This window comes from Salvelinus sp. IW2-2015, linkage group LG16, assembly GCF_002910315.2.
Source record: "Salvelinus sp. IW2-2015 linkage group LG16, ASM291031v2, whole genome shotgun sequence".
Taxonomy (NCBI): domain Eukaryota; kingdom Metazoa; phylum Chordata; class Actinopteri; order Salmoniformes; family Salmonidae; genus Salvelinus; species Salvelinus sp. IW2-2015.
Genome location: NC_036856.1, coordinates 33,228,721 through 33,248,298, shown reverse-complemented (window position 1 = coordinate 33,248,298; position 19,578 = coordinate 33,228,721). Strand labels below are relative to the sequence as shown.

The 19,578-nt window shown below is 46.3% G+C and overlaps 1 protein-coding gene across 1 annotated transcript in view; it reads right to left on the bottom strand.

The window, feature by feature from the left end:
- The window catches only part of LOC111975472 (excitatory amino acid transporter 5-like), a 110,049-nt gene that overhangs the window by 36,082 nt on the left and 54,389 nt on the right, over positions 1 to 19,578 (bottom strand). The window contains 2 exon segments of the mRNA XM_024147557.2: positions 68 to 98; positions 101 to 304. Of these exon segments, the coding sequence (XP_024003325.1) occupies positions 68 to 98; positions 101 to 304 (235 nt within the window).

Genomic DNA, 19,578 nt, shown 5'->3' with positions numbered 1-19,578 from the left:
AGTGTTGTGTGTGTGTTGTCGTGTGTGTGGTGGTTTGTGTGTGGGTGGTGACGGTGGGCCATCTTACCGGATGAGGTCAAACAGGGCGTCGGCAGAGCCATGATGGCCTTGCCGCTGTCCTCGGAGTCCTCCTTCTGGGCCGCTCCTCCAGGGTGGATGACGGACACCATGATGATGCCCAACACCACTGCTACAAAGGTGGTCCCCAGGTAGTAAGACACGGTGATAAGGCCCAGTCTGCTGGAACACTTAGCATCCAGGGCTGCTAGCCCTGACATCAGACTGGAGAAAGGGAGGGGGAGAAAGAGAGAGAGAGGGAGAGAAAGAGGGGGAAGAGAAAGAGAGAGAGAGGAGGAGAAAGTGAGAGAGGGAGGAGAGAGAGAAGGAGATAGAAGTGGGAGAGAGAAAGAGGGGAGGAGAGAGTGAGGAGGAGGAGAGAAGATGGTGAGATAGAGAGGGGGAGAGAGAGAGTTAGGGATGAGAGGGAAGAAGAGAGAGCAGGGGAGGAGAGAGAGGATGAGAGAGGGAGAGAGAGAGTAGAGAGGGTGGAAGAGGAGAGGGAGAGAGAGAGAGGGAGGAGAGAGTGGGCGAGAGAGAGAGAGAGAGTGGATGAGAGAAAGAGAGAGAGAGGGGGGAGAGATGGATGAAGAAAGAGTGAGCAGAGGAGAGAGAGAGAGAGAGAGAAGAGAGAGAGAGAGAGAGAGAGAGAGGGGAGGAGAGAGTGGATGAAGAAAGAGAAGAGAGAGAGAGAAGAAGAGAGGAAGAAAGACGAGAGAGAAGAGAGAGAAGGAGAAAGAGAGAGGAGAGAGTGGTTGAGAGAGAGAAAGAGATGAGAGAGAAGAGTGAGAGACAGAACACACACCCACACACACTGCATACGGTTGAGGCAGGTCTTCGTACTTAAGTGACATTTGTCAATTACTGCAGGGTCTTTATGACGTATTCCACTTCAGTCCACATATTGTCATCATTATATAGTGATAATTGACAACGAGCAGTTGCACCATCTTCTCAAACATCTATCCACTTCAAAGTTCCGAAATATGACTTATAAGCTGAACAGTACCTTGATCAACCAGTATGGCTTTGTACAGATGAAGGACCAATGCTGACACCTTTTGACAATGCTACAGATTTGCAGAACATCTGATACTACACAGCACACACCATGGATGTCTGCATGCACAATTCCGACTCTTATACATAACACTTTGATTAGAGTTGATGCTGTTTCAGGGGGGATGCGCTAACCATTGTACGGTTGTAAGCCGTATTTGCATCTATTCCAGCACGCCATTCAATTAAAGTGTGAGAGACACCCACCGAATGACTTGCTTTTTAGTGAAATGGTTGTTGCATTCAGTTAACTTCAGATCCAGGTAAACCTTTCCGCAAGTGACTGCCAAAGTGGAAAGTGCTTCTCTACGCGCCACGAGAGTGCAATTGGGAGCAGAGACTCTAAACAAAACATACACGCTCACGCAAGCCAATAGATGGATGTTGGTCCGGTCCAAATGCACCCCTTTGATGAACGCGTGACTGGTTCACTCCGAGTTCCAGTAGTAAGCAATGTTAAAACACCCTGCCACACTTTATAGCATGACATTTGTTCTGAATCATTTCTGAACATCTTTATAACCTTCTAGCCTTAGCTCAATGAATGTTCAGTTGTGTGGCCCTTGTAACTCCAGGATGTGATTTGATTGCCCCCCAAGAATGTATGCACAATACCTTTAAGTTGCTTTGGATAAAAGGTCTGCTAAATGCATACATACATTATATTATTCAAGGAGTAATGAAGACGCTGAATTCAACTTATTGGTTTCCTAAGAGTTATTCTCCTTTTATACCAGGCCATGCGCTAGGCCCTGTTCAAATTCTGTCCAATATCCTTTTCAGAATCAATGTTCTTAATGAAATATTCACTTATAACCAATCCGATGAGAAAATATTAGTCATTTACTCAACATTTCCATTCTTTCAACTGAGAGCATATAGCCTGTACCATGACCTGCTAAAAAGAAGCTGTCAGTTATGTCCTCTCTTAATAAACCTGTAGCACAGCTATTCAATATAAGCTGTTCATTGGTTTCTAAAAGACTGCAGTTAGTAATGACAGAGAGTGACCAGTCGTGTTGTCAGTGTGCTGGTTTGGTTTGGTTCAAGAGTGGTCAGTCTGTTGTCAGTGTGCGGTTTGCGTTTGTTCAGAGAGTGAGTCAGTCTTGTTTCAGCTGTTGCTGGTTTGGTTGGGTTCAGAGAGGAGTCATCGGTTGTCAGCATTGCTGTTTGTTTGTTTCAGAGAGTATGTCAAGAATCGTGTTAGTCAGTGTGCTGTTTGGTTTGTTCGAGAGTGAGTTCAGTCGGTTGTCAGTGGCTGGTTTTTGGTTTGTTTCAGAGAGTAGTCATCGTGTGTGTCAGTGTGCTGGTTTGGTTTGGTTCAGAGAGGAGTCAGTCGTGTTGTCAGTGTGCTGTTGTTTTGTTCAAAGATGATCAGTCGTGTGTCAGTGTGCTGTTTGGGTTTGCGTTCAGAGAGTGATTTCAGTCTTTGTCAGTGTGCTGGTTTGGTTCCAACGGGGCATGAAAACAGAATGCATGTAAGAATGGAGGAGAATGTAACATCAGATAAGTAATTGTTCGCACAGTACCACGTTAAAAGTTTGGACGAAACCTACTCAATTCAAGGCTTCTTCTATTTGTACTATTTTCTAACATTGTATAATAATGTGAAACATCAAACAATAAATAACACATATTGGAATCATGTAGTAACCAAAAAAAGTGTTAATCAAATCAAAATATATTTCAGATTTTAGATTCTTCAAAGGTATCCCCCCCTTTGCCTTTGTGACAGCTGTGCACACTCTTGGCATTCTCTCAACCAGCTTCCCACCTGGAATGCTTTCCAACAGTCTTGAAGGAGTCCCATACAGGCATATTGTTCCCATAAGTATACACCCTCAAATTGGGTTGAGGTCGGTGATTGTCCGGAGGCCAGTCATCTCAATGCAGCCGCTCCATACACTCTCCTTCTTGTTCAAATAACCCTCACACATCCTGGAGGGTGTGTTGGGTCATGGTCCTTGTAACTCTGGATCTCCTTGCCTGTGGCGGTCCTCATGAGAGCCAGTTGCATCATAGCACTTGATGTTTTTGCAACTGCACCTGAAAATTCTTAATTTTCCGCAATTGACTGACCATTCAATGTCTTAAAGTAATGATGGACTGGTCATTTTCTCTTCCTTATTTGACTGTTTCTGCCTAATATGGACTTGGTATTTTACCAAAATAGGACTATCTTCTGTATACCACCTCTACTTTCTACTTTACTTTAACCAAACGCTTAAGAAGGAAGAATTCCACAAATGTACTTTTTTAACAAGGCTCACCTGTTCATTTGAAAAAAATGTCAGTATACCCATTTTTTATTTATTTTCTATTTCGACCTTTAGTTTAACAGTAGCTAGTTAGAACAAGTTCTCATTTTACAACTCGACCTGGCCAAGATAAAGCAAAGCAGCGTGAACAGACAACAACACAGAGTTACACATGACATAACATGAATAAAACAATAAACAAGCCAAATAACACAAAAACACGTTCAATGACACAGCTAGAAAAAAAAGAAATCTATATACAGTGTAAAAAAAAGGCATGAGGAGTAGGCAAATAAATAGCCATAGGTAGCGAATAATTACAATTTAGCAGATGAACCACTGATTAAATGAGCAGATGAATGATGTGCAAGTAGAGATACTGGTGTGCAAAAGAGCAGAAAAGTAAAATAAAAACAGTATTGGGATGAGTAGGTAGATGGTGGCTATTACAGATGATTATGTACAGCTGCAGCGATCGGTTACCTGCTCAGATAAGCTGATGTTTAAAGTGTGAGGAAAATCGAATTCTCCAGCTGTCACGATTTCTGCAATTCGTTCAGTCACTGGCAGGCAGAACTGTAAGGAAAAGCGCCAAATGAGGTGTTGCTTGGGAGATCAGTGAGAGATACCTGCGGAACGTGTGCTACGGAGTGGTGTTGTTATCCTGACCAGTTGAAAACTGAGTTAGGCGGAGCTTTACTAGCATAGACTTATAGATTGACCTGGAGCCATGGGTCTGCGCGAACGAATATTAGCAAGGGCCAGCGATAAGCTACAGTCGCAGTGTGTGGGTTCGATAAGTGATTGGTTAACAAAACGGATGCACTGTGATAGGACTGCATCCCAGTTTTTGCTGAGTAGAGTATTGGAAGCTCTTTTGTAATGACATCACCGAATCAGATCTGTGGATAGTCAGTTTTACTAGTAAGTTTGGCGCTTGAGTGAAGGAGGCTTTGTTGCGAAATAGGAAGCGATTCTAGATTTGATTTTGCCCTTGGAGATGTTTAATGTGAGTCTGGAAAGAAGTTTACAGTCTAACCAGAACACCTAGGTATTTATAGTTGCTCCACAATATTCTAGTCAGAACCGTTCCAGGTGTGATGCTAGCTTAGGGGCGGGTGCATGCATGAATGGTGAAAAGCAGGCATTTTTACTAGCGTTTCGAGCAGTTGGAGCCACCAGAAGAGTTGTATGCATTGAAAGCCTCGTGTTGGAGTTAGTTAGCACACTGTCCAGGGAAGAGCCCAGAAGTATACAGAATGGTGTCGCTGCGTAGAGTGGATCAGGGAAATCACCCGCCAGCAAGAGCTACATCATATGTTATACAGAGAAAAGAGTCGGCCCGAGAATTGAATCCTGTGGTACTCCAAGAGACTGCCAGAGGTCGGACAACAGCCCTCCGATTTGACACACTGAACTCTGTCTGAGAAGTAGTTGTGAACCAGGCGAGGCAGTCTTTGAGAAGACGCGAAGCTAATGAGTCTCCCGATAAGAATATGGTGATTGCCAGAGTCGAAAGCATTACCAGGTCGATGAGACGCTGCGCAGTACTGTCTTTTACGATGCGTTTATGATATCGTTTAGACCTTGAGCGGCTGAGGTAGCACCCGTTTGACCGGCTCGAACGGATTGCACAGCGGAGAAGTACGGTGGATGAAGCTGGTGAGAGAATATCTCTCCTCTGTTTTGTGTGTAGAGAGAGAGAGAGAGGGAGAGACAGAGACACACACACACACACACTGATTAGGCTTGAGGCAGGTCTTCGTACGTTAAGTGACATTTGTCAATACTTGGCAGGTCTTTATGACGTATTCCACTTCAGGTCCACATATTGCATTCATTATATAGTGATAATTGACAGAGAGAGTGACACCATTTTTACAACAATCTATCCAGCTTTCAAAGTTCATAAATATATTATAAGCTAACAGTACCTATGATCACAGTATGGCTTTGACAGATTGAAGACAATGTGACCTTTTGAAATGCTACAGTTATTGCAGAACATCTGGATACTACACAGCAACACCATGGATGTTGCATGCAAATTCCGACTTAAATTAACACTTTATTAGAGTTGATGCTGTTTTAGGGAGGGGGTGCGTTAACATTGTAGGTTGTAAAGCCGTATTTGCATATTTCCCAGCACGCCATTCAAGTAAATGTGAGAGACACCCACCGAATGACTGTGTTTGTTAGTGACATGGTTGTTGCATTCAGTAACTTCTAGTCCAGAAACCTTCACCAAGTGACTGCCAAAGTGAAAGTGCTCTCTACGCGCAGAGAGTGCAATGGGAGAGAGACTCTAAACAAAGACATACACGCTCACTGCAGCAATAGATGGATGTTGGTCCGGTCCAAATGCACCCCTTTGATGAACGCGTTTGACTGGTTCATTCGAGTCCAGTAGCCAAGAATGTTAAAACACCCTGCCACACTTTATAGCATGACATTTGCTTCTGAATCATTTCTGAAGCATCTTTATAGCCTTCTAGGCCTTAGCTCAATTGAATGGTTCAGTTGTGTGGCCCTTGTAACTCCAGGAATGTGGATTTGATTGCCCCCAAGAATGTATGCACACATGACTTTAAGTTGCTTTGGATAAAAGTGTCTGCTAAATGGCATACAGTACATTATATTATCAAGGGATAATGAAGGCTTAATTTCAACTTATTGTGTCCTAAGAGTTATTCTCCTTTTATTACCAGGCCATGCTCTGGCCCCTGTTCAAATTCTGTCCAATATCCTTTTCATGAGTCAATGTTCTGTATGAAATATGTCATTATAACCAATCGATTGAGAAAATATAGTCATTTACTCAACATTCCATTCTTTCAACTGAGAGGCATATAGCCCTGTACCATGACCTGCTAAAAGAAGCTTCAGTTAATGTCCTCTCTAATAACCTGTAGACAGCTATTCAATTAGCTGTTCATTGGTTTCTAAAAGACTGCAGTTAGGTAATGACAGAGAGTGAGTCAGTCGTGTTGTCAGTGTGCTGGTTTGGTTTGGTTCAGAGAGTGAGTCAGTCTTGTTTCAGCTGTGCTGGTTTGGTTGGTTCAGAGAGTGAGTCAGTCTGTTGTCAGTGTGCTGGTTTGTTTGTTCAGAGAGTGAGTCAGTCGTGTTGTCAGTGTGCTGTTTGGTTTGGTTCGAGAGTGAGTTCAGTCGGTTGTCAGTGGCTGGTTTGGTTTGTGGTTCAGAGAGTGAGTCAGTCGTGTGTGTCAGTGTGCTGGTTTGGTTTGGTTCAGAGAGTGAGTCAGTCGTGTTGTCAGTGTGCTGTTGTTTTGGTTCAGAGAGATGATCAGTCGTGTGTCAGTGTGCTGTTTGGGTTTGGTTCAGAGAGTGATTGTCAGTCGTTTGTCAGTGTGCTGGTTTGGTTCAACGGGGCATGAACAGAATGCATGTAAATGGAGGAGGAATGTAACATCAGATAAGTAATTGTTCAGCAACAGTACCAGTTAAAAGTTTGGACGAAACCTACTCAATTCAAGGCTTCTTCTATTTGTACTATTTTCTACATTGTATAATAATAGTGAAGACATCAAAACAATGAAATAACACATATGGAATCATGTAGTAACCAAAAAAGTGTTAATCAAATCAAAATATATTTCAGATTTTAGATTCTTCAAAGTAGCCCCCCTTTGCCTTGATGACAGCTTTGCACACTCTTGGCATTCTCTCAACCAGCTTCACCTGGAATGCTTTTCCAACAGTCTTGAAGGAGTTCCCATACAGCATATTGTTCCCATACAGTATAACCCTCAATTGGGTTGAGGTCGGGTGATTGTGGAGGCCAGGTCATCTAATGCAGCGCTCCATCACTCTCCTTCTTGTTCAAATAACCCTCACACATCCTGGAGGTGTGTTGGGTCATTGTCCTGTTAACTCTGGTTCTTCCTTTCCTGTGGCGGTCCTCATGAGAGCCAGTTTCATCATAGCACTTGATGGTTTTTGCAACTGCACCTGAAAGTTCTTGAAATTTTCCGCATTGACTGACCTTCATGTCTTAAAGTAATGATGGACTGTCATTTCTCTTCCCTTATTTGAGCTGTTCTTGCCATAATATGGACTTGGTATTTTACCAAATAGGACTATCTTCTGTATACCACCTCTACTTTCTACTTTACTTTACCAAACGCATTAAGAAGGAAAGAAATTCCACAAATGTACTTTTAACAAGGCTCACCTGTTCATTGAAAAAATGTCAGGTTACTACCTCATTTTTTATTTATTTTCTATTTCACCTTTATTTAACCAGGTAGGCTAGTTGAGAACAAGTTCTCATTTACAACTGCGACCTGGCCAAGGATAAAGCAAAGCAGCGTGACACAGACAACAACACAGAGTTACACATGGAATAACATGGAATAAACAATAAACAAGCCAATAACACAATAAACAAGTCAATGACACAGTAGAAAAAAAGAAAGTCTATATACAGTGTGTAAAAAAGGCATGAGGAGGTAGGCAATAAATAGGCCATAGTAGCGAATAATTACAATTTAGCAGATGAACACTGGAGTGATAAATGAGCAGATGATGATGTGCAAGTAGAGATACTGGTGTGCAAAAGAGCAGAAAAGTAAATAAAAACAGTATGGGGATGAGGTAGGTAGATTTGGTGGGCTATTTACAGATGGARTATGTACAGCTGCAGCGATCGGTTASCTGCTCAGATAGCTGATGTTTAAAGTTGGTGAGGYAAATKYAAMTCTCCAGCTTCAGCGATTTTTGCAATTCGTTCCAGTCACTGGCAGCAGAGAACTGMAAGGAAAGGCGGCCAAATGAGGTGTTGGRTTTGGGGATGATCAGTGAGATATACCTGCTGGAACGTGTGCTACGGGTGGGTGTTGTTATCKTGACCAGTGAACTGAGATAAGGCGGAGCTTTACCTAGCATAGACTTATAGATGACCTGGAGCCAATGGGTCTGGCGACGAATATGTAGCGAGGGCCAGCCGACTAAGCATACAGGTCGCAGTGGTGGGTGGTATAAGGTGATTTGGTAACAAAACGGATGGCACTGTGATAGACTGCATCCAGTTTGCTGAGTAGAGTATTGGAAGCTCTTTTGTAGATGACATCACCGAAGTCGAGGATCTGTAGGATAGTCAGTTTTACTAGGGTAAGTTTGGCGGCTTGAGTGAAGGAGGCTTTGTTGCGAAATAGGAAGCCGATTCTAGATTTGATTTTGGATTGGAGATGTTTAATGTGAGTCTGGAAGGAGAGTTTACAGTCTAACCAGACACCTAGGTATTTATAGTTGTCCACATATTCTAGGTCAYAACCGTCCAGGGTGGTGATGCTAGTCAGGCGGGCGGGTGCATGCAGTGAATGGTTGAAAAGCAGGCATTTGGTTTTACTAGCGTTTCAGAGCAGTTGGAGGCCACAGAAGGAGTGTTGTATGGCATTGAAGCTCGTTTGGAGGTTAGTTAGCACASTGTCCAGGGAAGAGCCAGAAGTATACAGAATGGTGTCGTCTGCGTAGAGGTGGATCAGGGAATCACCCGCAGCAAGAGCTACATCATTGATGTATACAGAGAAAAGAGTCGGCCCGAGAATTGAATCCTGTGGTACTCCCATAGAGACTGCCAGAGGTCCGGACAACAGGCCCTCCGATTTGACACACTGAACTCTGTCTGAGAAGTAGTTGGTGAACCAGGCGAGGCAGTCATTTGAGAAACCAAGGCTATTGAGTCTCCCGATAAGAATATGGTGATTGCCAGAGTCGAAAGCCTTAGCCAGGTCGATGAAGACGGCTGCGCAGTACTGTCTTTTATCGATGGCGGTTATGATATCGTTTAGTACCTTGAGCGTGGCTGAGGTGCACCCGTGACCGGCTCGGAAACCGGATTGCACAGCGGAGAAGGTACGGTGGGATGAAGCTGGTTGAGAGAATGCTAGGAGTGTGCAAAGGCAAACGGTGGCTACTTTGAAGAATCTCAAATATCAAATATATTTTGATTTGTTTAATACTTTTTGGGTTACTACATGATTGCATATGTGTTATGTCATAGTTTTGATGTCTTCAATATTATTCAACAATGTAGAAAATAGTAAAAATAAAGAAAAACCCTTGAATGAGTAGCTGTGTCCAAACTTTTGACTGGTACTGTACATGCTATGTCTGTGTGTGTGGGCATAATATTGTAAGAGTTTGATGTGTGTGTGCGCACTTGCCCTTGTGTCAGCATGTGGTCGTGCACAATCTGATGTGTATGTGTAGTGACTGAATGTAGCCAAGTGGTTTAAGAGTGTTGGGCTAGTAACTGAAAGGTTGCTGGTTTGAATCTCTGATCTGATTAGGTGAAAAATCTGCTGATGTGCCTTTGGGCAAGGCACTTATTCATAATTGCTCCTCTAAACCATACGTTTGAGGTGTTTATACAGGGCATTCGGAAAGTATTCAGACCCCTTGACTTTTTACTCATTTTGTTACGTTACAGCCTAATTCTAAAATTGATGAAATATTTTTTTCRCTCACCAATCTACACACAACATCTCATAATGACAAAGCAAAAGCAGGTTTTTAGAATTTTTCACAAATGTATATATAAAACAGAAATACCTTATTTATATAAGTATTCAGTCCCTTTGCTATGAGACTCAAAATTGATGTCACACCCTGGCCTTAGTTATCTTTGTTTTCATTATTATTTTAGTTAGGTCAGGGTGTGACATGGGGAAGTTTGTGTGTTTTTGTATTGTTTAGGGAGTTTAGTATAGTGGATGGTTTAGTGTTCAGTGTAGGTGTCTAGGAAAGTCTATGGTTGCCTGAATTGGGTCTCAATTAGAGACAGCTGGTTATGGTTGTCTCTGATTGGGAGCCATATTTAAGGCAACCATAGGCTTTAGCTTTTTTGTGGGRAATTGTCTATGTAGAAAGTAAGTAGCTTGTGTGTGCACTTTCGTTTGTAGCTTCACGGTTGTTTGTTGTMTTTGTATAGTTTGTATAAGTGTTTCGTGTCGTGTTCATCTTCGTAGTAAAATAAAGGAAGATGTATTTTGCATACGCTGRGCCTTGGTCCTCTCTCTCACCTCAAGACGACCGTGACAGAATTACCCACCAACATGGGACCAAGCAGCGTAAATCAAGGCAGAGTGGCTGGAAGCCCGAGAGGCTCCCCCAACACATTTCTTGGGGGAGGGCACACGGGAGTGTGGCTGGGTCAAGTGGGAGAATTGAGCCAGTTCCCCGTGCTTACCATCAGGAGCAGTTGGCTAAATGAAGGTATGAGTCGGAGAATGTGGAGGAGTTATTGGACAGATTGGAGGAAAGTGAAAGGATGGGAGATTATGAGACATTTGAGGAGTTGTTGGTGTTATTGGAGGAGAGCGAAGAGAGAGAGATGTTGATATGGGGAGCATACAACCAGGTAAGGTTGGGAAGCCTCCTGTGCGTCTCCTGAACCCTGTACGCACTGTTCCTTCTCCCCGCACTCTTCCTGAGGTGCGTGCCCTCAGCCTGGTACCACCAGTACCGGTACCACGCACCAGGCCTATAGTGCGCCTCGAGAGTCCAGTGTGCCCTGTTCCTCCTCCACGTACTAGCCCTATGGTGCGTGTCTCCAGTCCGGTACCACGCACCAAGCTTCCTGTGTGTTCCCAGAGTCCTGTGCGTCCTGTTGCTGCTCCCCGACTAGCCTGAGATGCGTGTCCCAGCCGGTACCACCAGTTCCGGCACCACGCACTAGGCCTAATGTGCGTCCCCAGGGTCCAGTATGCCCTGTTCCTCTCCCCCGCACTAGCCCTGAGATGCGTGTCCCCAGCCCCGGTACCACCAGTTCCGGCACCAGCACTAGGCATAATGTGCGTCTCCTGGGTCCAGTATGCCCTGTTCCTCCTCCCCGCACTAGCCCTGAGATGCGTGTCCCCAGCCCGGTACCACCAGTTCCGGCACCACGCACTAGGCCTAATGTGCGTCCCAGGGTCCAGTATGCCCTGTTCTTCTCCCCGTACTCGCCCTGATGTTCGTGCCCTCAGCCCGGTACCACCAGTGCGGTACCACGACACAGGCTATAGTACGCTTTGAGAGTTCAGTGTACCCTGTTGTTGTTCCCCGCACTAGCCTGAAGGTGCGTGTCCTTAGTCCGGTGCCTCCAGTTCCGGCACCACGCACCAGGCCTACAGTGCGCCTCATCCGGCCAGAGCCATCCGTCTGCACAGCGCCATCTGAGCCATCCGTCTCCCCAGCGCCATCTGAGCCATCCGTCTGCCCAGTGCCGTCTGAGCCATCCGTCTGTCGAGCCATTAGGGCCGCGTTGTCTCCGAGCCGTCGAGGCCGTTAGTCAGTCAGGAGCCGCTGAGCCATTCGTCAGACAGGATCTGCCAGAGCCGCCAACCAGACAGGATCTCGCCAGAGCCGGCAACCAGACAGGATCTGCCAGAGCCGCCAACCAGACAGGATCTGCCAGCCGCCACCAGACGGATCTGCCAGAGCCGCCCAACCAGACAGGATCTGCAGAGCCGCCACCAGACAGATCTGCCAGAGCCGTCAACAGCACGCCATGCAGAGAGCCATCAGCACAGTAGCCCAGCACGGACAGCATCACGTCAGCCATGAGCAACCGTCCAGACTCAGAGCCACAGCCAGATGGAGAGCCAGGAGCAGCCGATCCGTCAGCCAGCCATGAGCAGCAGATCGTCAGCCAGCATGAGCAGCCAGATCCGTCAGCCAGCCATGAGCAGCCAGATCCGTCAGCCAGGCCATGAGCAGCCAGATCGGTCAGCCAGCCATGAGCAGCCAGATCCGTCAGCCACCATGAGCAGCCAGATCCGTCAGTCAGCCATGAGCAGCCAGATCCGTCAGTCAGCCATGAGCAGCCAGATCCGTCAGCCAGCCATGAGCAGCCGAATCCGTCAGCCAGCCATGAGCAGCCAGATCCGTCACCCAGCCTATGAGAGCAGATCCGTCAGCCAGCCATGAGCCGTCCAGCCAGGATCCGCCAGAGCCGTCAGCCAGATCCGCCGAGCCGTCCAGCCAGGATCCGCAGAGCCGTCCAGCCAGGATCCGCCAGCCAGCCAGGATCGCCAGCCCAGCCAGCCAGGATCCGCCATTCAGTCCGGTGCTGCCCTTAGCTCCGGTGCTGCCTTCAGTCCGGTGCTGCCCTTACAGTCCGGAGCTGCCGTCCCTGAGTCCGAGCTGCCCCTTATCCTGGTGCTGCCCCTTATCCTGGTGCTGCCCTTATCCTGGTACTGCCCTTATCCTGGTGCTGTCCTTATCCTGGTGCTGCCCCTTAGTCCGGTACTGCCCCTTAGTCCGGTGCTGCCCCTTAGTCCGGTGCTGCCTCTTAGTCCGGTGCTGCCCCTTATTCCAGTGGGTTAAGAAAGCGGGTAGTGACTATGGTGGGGTGGGGCCCACGACCAGTGCCAGAGCTGCCACGTGGACAGACGCCCACCCAGACCCTCCCCTAGACTTTATGCTGGTGCGCCCGAGTTCGCACCTTAAGGGGGGGTTATGTCACCCCGGCCTTAGTTATCTTTGTTTTCTTATTATTTTAGTTAGGTCAGGGTGTGACATGGGGAAGTTTGTGTGTTTTTTATTGTTTAGGGAGTTTAGTATAGTGGATGGTTTAGTGTTCAGTGTAGGTGTCTAGGAAAGTCTATGGTTGCCTGAATTGGGTCTCAATTAGAGACAGCTGGTTATGGTTGTCTCTGATTGGGAGCCATATTTAAGGCAACCATAGGCTTTAGCTTTTTTGTGGGTATTGTCTATGTAGAAGGTAAGTAGCTTGTGTGTGCACTTTCGTTTGTAGTTCACGGTTGTTTGTTGTTTTTGTATAGTTTGTATAAGTGTTTCGTGTCGTGTTCATCTTCGTAGTAAAATAAAGGAAGATGTATTTTTGCATACGCTGCGCCTTGGTCCTCTCTCTCACCTCAAGACGACCGTGACAATTGAGCTCAGGTGCATCCTGTTTCCATTGATCATCCTTGAGATGTTTCTACAACTTGATTGGCATCCACCTGGTAAATTCAATTGAATGGACATTAATTGGAAAGGCACACACCTGTCTATATAAGGTTCCACAGTTGAAAGTGCATGTCAGAGCAAAAACCAAGCCATTAGTTCAAAGGAATAGAAGCTCCAAGACACGATTGTGTCAAGGCACAGATCTGGGGAAGGGTACCAAACTTTTTTGCAGCATTGAAGGTCCCCAAGAAACAGTGGCCTCCATCATTCTTAAATGGAAGAAGATTGCAACCACCAAGACTCTTCCTAGAGCTAGCCACTCGGCCAAACTGAGCAATCGGGGGAGAAGGGCCTTGTCAGGGAGGTGACCAAGAACCCGATGGCACCTCTGACAGAGCTCTTGAGTTTCTCTGTGGAGATGGTAGAATCTTCCAGAAGGACAACCATCTCTGCAGCATTCCACCAACCAGGCCATTATAGTAGAGTGGCCAGATGGAAGCCACTCCTCAGTAAATGGCATGTGCCTGCCCACTTGGAGTTTGCCAAAAGACACCTAAAGACTCTCAGACCATGAGAAACAAGATTCTCTGGTCTGATTCAACCAAGATTGAACTCTTTGGCTGAATGCCAAGTGTCATGTCTGGAGGAAACCTGGCATCATCCCTACGGTGAAGCACTGTGGTGGCAGCATCATCCTGTGGGGAGTTTTTTCAGCGGCAGGGACTGGGAGACTAGTCAGGATCGAGGGAAGATGAACGGAGAAAAGTACAGAGAGATCCTTGATAAAAACCTACTCCAGAGTGCTCAGGACCTCAGACTGGGTTGATGGTTCAACCTTCCAACAGGACAACGACCATAAGAACACAGCCAAGACAACGCAGGAGTGGCTTGGGGACCAGTCTCTGAATGCCCTTGAGTGGCCCAGTCAGAGCCTGGACTTGAACCCGATCAAACATAGCTTGAGAGGATCTGCCGAAAGAATGGGAGAAACTCCCCAAATATAGGTGTGCCAAACTTGTAGCGTCATACCCAAGAAGACTCAAGGCTGTAATCACTGCCAAGGTGCTTCAACAAGAACTCAGTAAAGGGTCTGAATACTAATGTCACGCCTGACCTTAGTTATCTATGTTTTCAGTTTTATTTTGGTCAGGTCAGGGTGTGATGAGGGTGGGTATGCTTGTTTGTCCTGTCTAGGGTTTTTGTATGTCTAGGGGTGTTTGTTAGTCTAGGCATATTGTAGGTCTATGGTGGCCTGAATTGGTTCCCAATCAGAGACAGCTGTTTATCGTTGTCTCTGATTGGGGATCCTATTTAGGTTGCCATTTTTCCATTTAGGTTTTGTGTGTTATTGTCTATGTGTAGTTGCATGTCAGCACTCTTGTAATTTAGCTTCACGTTCGTTTTGTTATTTTTGCTAGTTTGTTTAGTGTTCTTCATTTATTAATGAAGAATGTATTCTTATCACGCTGCGCCTTGGTCTCCTCCTTACYACGAACATGACAACTAATGTAAAAGTAATATTTKAGTTTTTTWAATTTTATTACATTTGCAAAAAATTCWAAAAATCAGTTTTTGCTTTGTCATTATGGGGTATGGTGTGTAGATTTTAGAATAAGGCTGTAAAGTAACAACATGTGGAAAAAGTAAYGGGGTCTGAATACTTTCCGAATGCACTGTATGTGTCAATATAAAGATCTGACTATAATCCCTCTATGCTCTCCTTCAGGGGCAGCAGGCATACAGAGATCCCCAGTGATGAACACACACACATACAAATCAGATGCTCTCTCAATGACTCTGATGCTTACTGTCAGATGGTCTCATCCATATTCACTGGTACTGTACATGGATGTAATCATCATTTTCAGTCTCCATTCTCGTTCTGTTTTGTATAAACTCATGCCTCATCATCACGTTACGGGATAAACATTCCATTTTCCTTTTAACCACAGACCCTTTCTGGCCCCAATCTGCAGCACTGCTGTGACATCATGAACTTGAGCCAAGCATAATTGCAATATTCAATATTCGTTGAGTTTCAATCATCCGAACATCTGCAATCCTTATCCTCCTGACGCTTGTGGTGCATCCGTCRACTCCATTTCCCTACAGTGACTTTCATCATCATAATTCCAGACATACAGATGCCACTGTGACTCAGTGACTGCCATACATCCCCCAATAGCTTTAGCAGTCAGCCAGGTCGAATGAAAAATATGCATTTTGAATGTTTCCAACAGGTGTGTGTGTGTCCATGAGTAAAAGAGAGAGAGAGATTGAGAGAGCATTTGGTGTGTGTGTGTGTGTGGTGAGTACACTCAGTGTACAGTTTTTTAGGTACACGAAAACGGTTCGGTCCTACATACAGAGAGTCACGTGGCCGTGGCTTGCTACATAAAGCAGGCAGACAGGCATCAAGGCATTCAGTTAGTGTTCGATTGAATGTTAGAATGGGAAAAACGAGTGATCTAAGTGACTTTGAGCGTGGTATGATCGGTGGTGCCAGGCGCGCCGGTTCCAGTATCTCAGAAACGGCCGCCCTCCTGAGCTMTTCACGGACGACAGAGTCTAGTGTTTATTGAGAATAGGTCAACAATCAAAAAACATCCAGTCAGTGACAGTCCTGTGGGCGATAACAGCTTGTTCCTGAGAGGTTGAAGGAGATTGTCAAGAATCGTGCAAGCTAACAGGCGGGCCACGAACAGGTAAATAAAGGCTCAGTACAACAGTGGTGTGCAGAACGGCATCTCGGAACGCACAACTCGTAAGGTCCTTGTAACAGATGAGCTATTGCAAAAGATGACCACAATGGGTTCCTCTCCTACCAGCTAAAAACAATAAGAAGTGGCTCCAGTGGGCACGCGATCACAAACACTGGACAATTGAGGAGGTGGAAAAACATTGCCTGGTCGTATTGCTTCATGCTGATGGCAGAGTCAAGATTTGTGTAAGTAGCATGAGTCCATGGCCCCATCCTGCCTGGTGTGGGGAATCATCCCTTGATACCAATTAAGTAACGCTTCCATGCCCCGAAGTATTCAGGCTGTTCTAGAGGCAAAGGAGGTCCGACCCAGTACTAGATGCCACTGAGTGTATATCTGCGGTTCTGTGTGTGTCACATCTTTGAAGAAGTTTTATAGAGATTTTTAATAGGACATTAAGCTGAGGCTGTGTCAAGCAGTGGTGGTGTTCATCAGCTCCCATCAGGTTGATAAGTTGAGGAAATTGTAGACGCTATACAGGGGACTATCTGCTCTCTGCCAGAGGGATCTGGCAAAACACCTCATTATATACCATGATGCATCGCAAGCTTGCTGCAAATTGAGGTTATCACCCACTCCAAGGGTTTAACATACTGCTTAGCAAACCTGACAAACTCCTCTCCTCTCCTCTCCCCCTCCCCTATCCTCTCCTTGCTCGCACACGCTTTTCAGTTCTGCCCACAAATTGTCTATAGGATGAGGTCAGGGTTTTGTGATGGCCACTCCAATACCTTGACCTTGTTGTTCTTAAGCCATTTTGCCACAACTTTGGAAGTATGCTTGGGGTCATTGTCCATTTGGAAGACCCATTTGCAACCAAGCTTTAACTTCCTGACTGATGTCTTGAGATGTTGCTGCAATTTATCCACATATTTGTCCATCATCATATGTGCATCTGTTTTGTGAAGTGCACCAGTCCTTCCTGCAGCAAAACACCCCCACAACATGATGCTGCCACCCCCGTGCTTCACGGTTGGGATGGTGTTCTTCGGCTTGCAAGCCTCCCCCTTTTTCCTTCAAACATAACGATGGTCATTATTGCCAAACAGTTCTATTTTTCTTTCATCAGACCAGAGGACACTTCCCCAAAAAGTACGATCTTTGTCCCCATATGCAGTTGCAAACCGTAGTCTGGCTTTTCTATGGCGGTTTGGAGCAGTGGCTTTTTCCTTGCTGAGCGGCCTTTCAGGTTATGTCGATATAGGACTTGTTTTACTGTGGATATAGATACTTTTGTACCTGTTTCCTCCAGCATCTTCACAAGGTCCTTTGCTGTTGTTCTGGGATTCATTTAGGTTTAGTTGTGGAGTAACTACAATGTTGTTGATCCATCCTCAGTTTTCTCCTTTCACAGCCATTAAACTGTGTAACTGTTTTAAAGTCACCAAGATCAGGGTGCCTTGTGAGGACCAGGCGACGAGTGGCTAATCTGCCCTTGCCCTCCGTTCTGCTAGCTAACGGTTAATCGCTAGAAATGAAATGGGACGAACTGAAAGCACGTATATCCTACCAACGGACATTAAAAACTGTAATATTTTATGCTTCACCGAGTCGTGGATGAACGACGACATTAAGAACATTGTCACATTCGTTTAGAGATGGATTGGACCAAGGTGTAGCGTGGTAGGCGTACGATCCAAGGTCCGGAGTCTCCAGCGACGGTCTGCAGTCCAGAGTCTCCAGCGACGGTCTGCAGTCCAGAGTCTCCAGCGACAGTCTGCAGTCCAGAGTTTCCAGCGATGGTCGGCAGGGCCAGAGCCTCCAGCGACGTGTTGTTTATTCTTTCTTGTTTTTGGTGTCATTTAATAAATGTATGATGTGTGCCTACCACGCTGCACCTTGGTCCAATCCATCTCTAAACGTACGTGACAGAAGATCCCACCACCAAAGGACCAAGCAGCGTGGCCAGGAGGAGCAGACAAAAAATTGGGGGGGAGGCACACGGGTTGGTTGGCAAAGCCGAGGGCGAGTCTGAAGCGAAGAGGAATATTGGGAGAGACTGAGCGAGGAGTATTGTGGGATAGTTGAGGGGAGTGATGAGGTAGAGTGGATGGTTTGGTGTCTGAAGCAAGACAGTCGCCGTGAGGAGCGTGGGACCAGTCAGGCACCATGTTTTGTGGAGATAAGCAATGTGTCATGTTTTGTCATTTATTTTCATGTCTTGTCCCTGTGCTTCCCTCTGCTGGTCTTATTAGGTTCTTTCCCTCTTTCTCTCTCTCTCTCTCCTCCTCCCTCTCTCCCTCTCCCGCTCTCTCTCTCTATCGTTCCGTTCCTGCTCCCCAGCTGTTTCTCATTCTCCTAACGACCTCATTTACTCTTTCACACCTGTCCCCTATTTTGCCCTCTGATTAGAGTCCCTATTTCTCCCTCTGTTTTCCGCTCCTGTCCTTGTCGGATTCTGTTTTGATGTTTGCTGTCCTGCGTCCTTGTTCCGCCCTGTCGTGTTTTTGCCTGGAATAAAGACTCTGTTTCTTTAAGTCGCTTTTGGGTCCGCATTAATCAGCATAACAGAAGAATCCGACCAAGATGGACCCAGCGACTATGGATTCTCTCAACACTGCCGTCGAGTTCCAGGGAGCAATGCTCGGCAGACACGAGCAGGAATTGTTTGCTGCTCGTCATGCCGTTGAAACCCTGGCCGCTCAGGTCTCCGATCTCTCTGGACAGTTTCAGAGTCTTCGTCTCGTGCCACCAGATACTTCCTGGTCTTCCAAGTCTCCGGAACCTAGGGTTAATAACCCACCTTGTTACTCTGGGCAGCCCACTGAGTGTCGCTCCTTTCTCACCCAGTGTGATATTGTGTTCTCTCTCCAGCCAACACGTACTCAAGAGAGAGAGCTCGGATCGCTTACGTCATATCACTCCTTACTGGTCGGGCTCGGGAGTGGGGCACAGCCATCTGGGAGGCAAGGGCTGAGTGTTCTATCGATTATCTGAACTTTAAAGAGGAGATGATACGGGTTTTTGATCGTTCAGTTTTTGGGAAGGAGGCTTCCAGGGTCCTGGCTTCCCTATGTCAAGGTGATCGATCCATAACGGATTACTCTATGAAGTTTCGCACTCTTGCTGCCTCCAGTGACTGGAATGGCCGGCGTTGCTCGCTTGTTTTCTGGAGGGACTCCACGCTGAGGTTAAGGATGAGATTCTCTCCCGGAGGTTCCTTCCAGCGTGGACTCTTTGATTGCACTCGCCATCCGTATAGAACGACGGGTAGATCTTCGTCACCGAGCTCGTGGAGGAGAGCTCGCGTTAACGGTGTTCCCCTCTCCGCATCTCAACCATCTCCTCCCCCGGCTCAGAGACTGAGCCCATGCAGCTGGGAGGTATTCGCATCTCGACTAAGGAGAGGGAACGGAGAATCACCAACCGCCTTTGCCTCTATTGCGGTTCTGCTGGACATTTTGTCATGTCATGTCCAGTAAAAGGCCAGAGCTCATCAGTAAGCGGAGGGCTACTGGTGAGCGCTACTACTCAAGTCTCTCCACAAGATCCTTTACTACCTTGTCGGTCCATCTACGCTGACCGCTTCG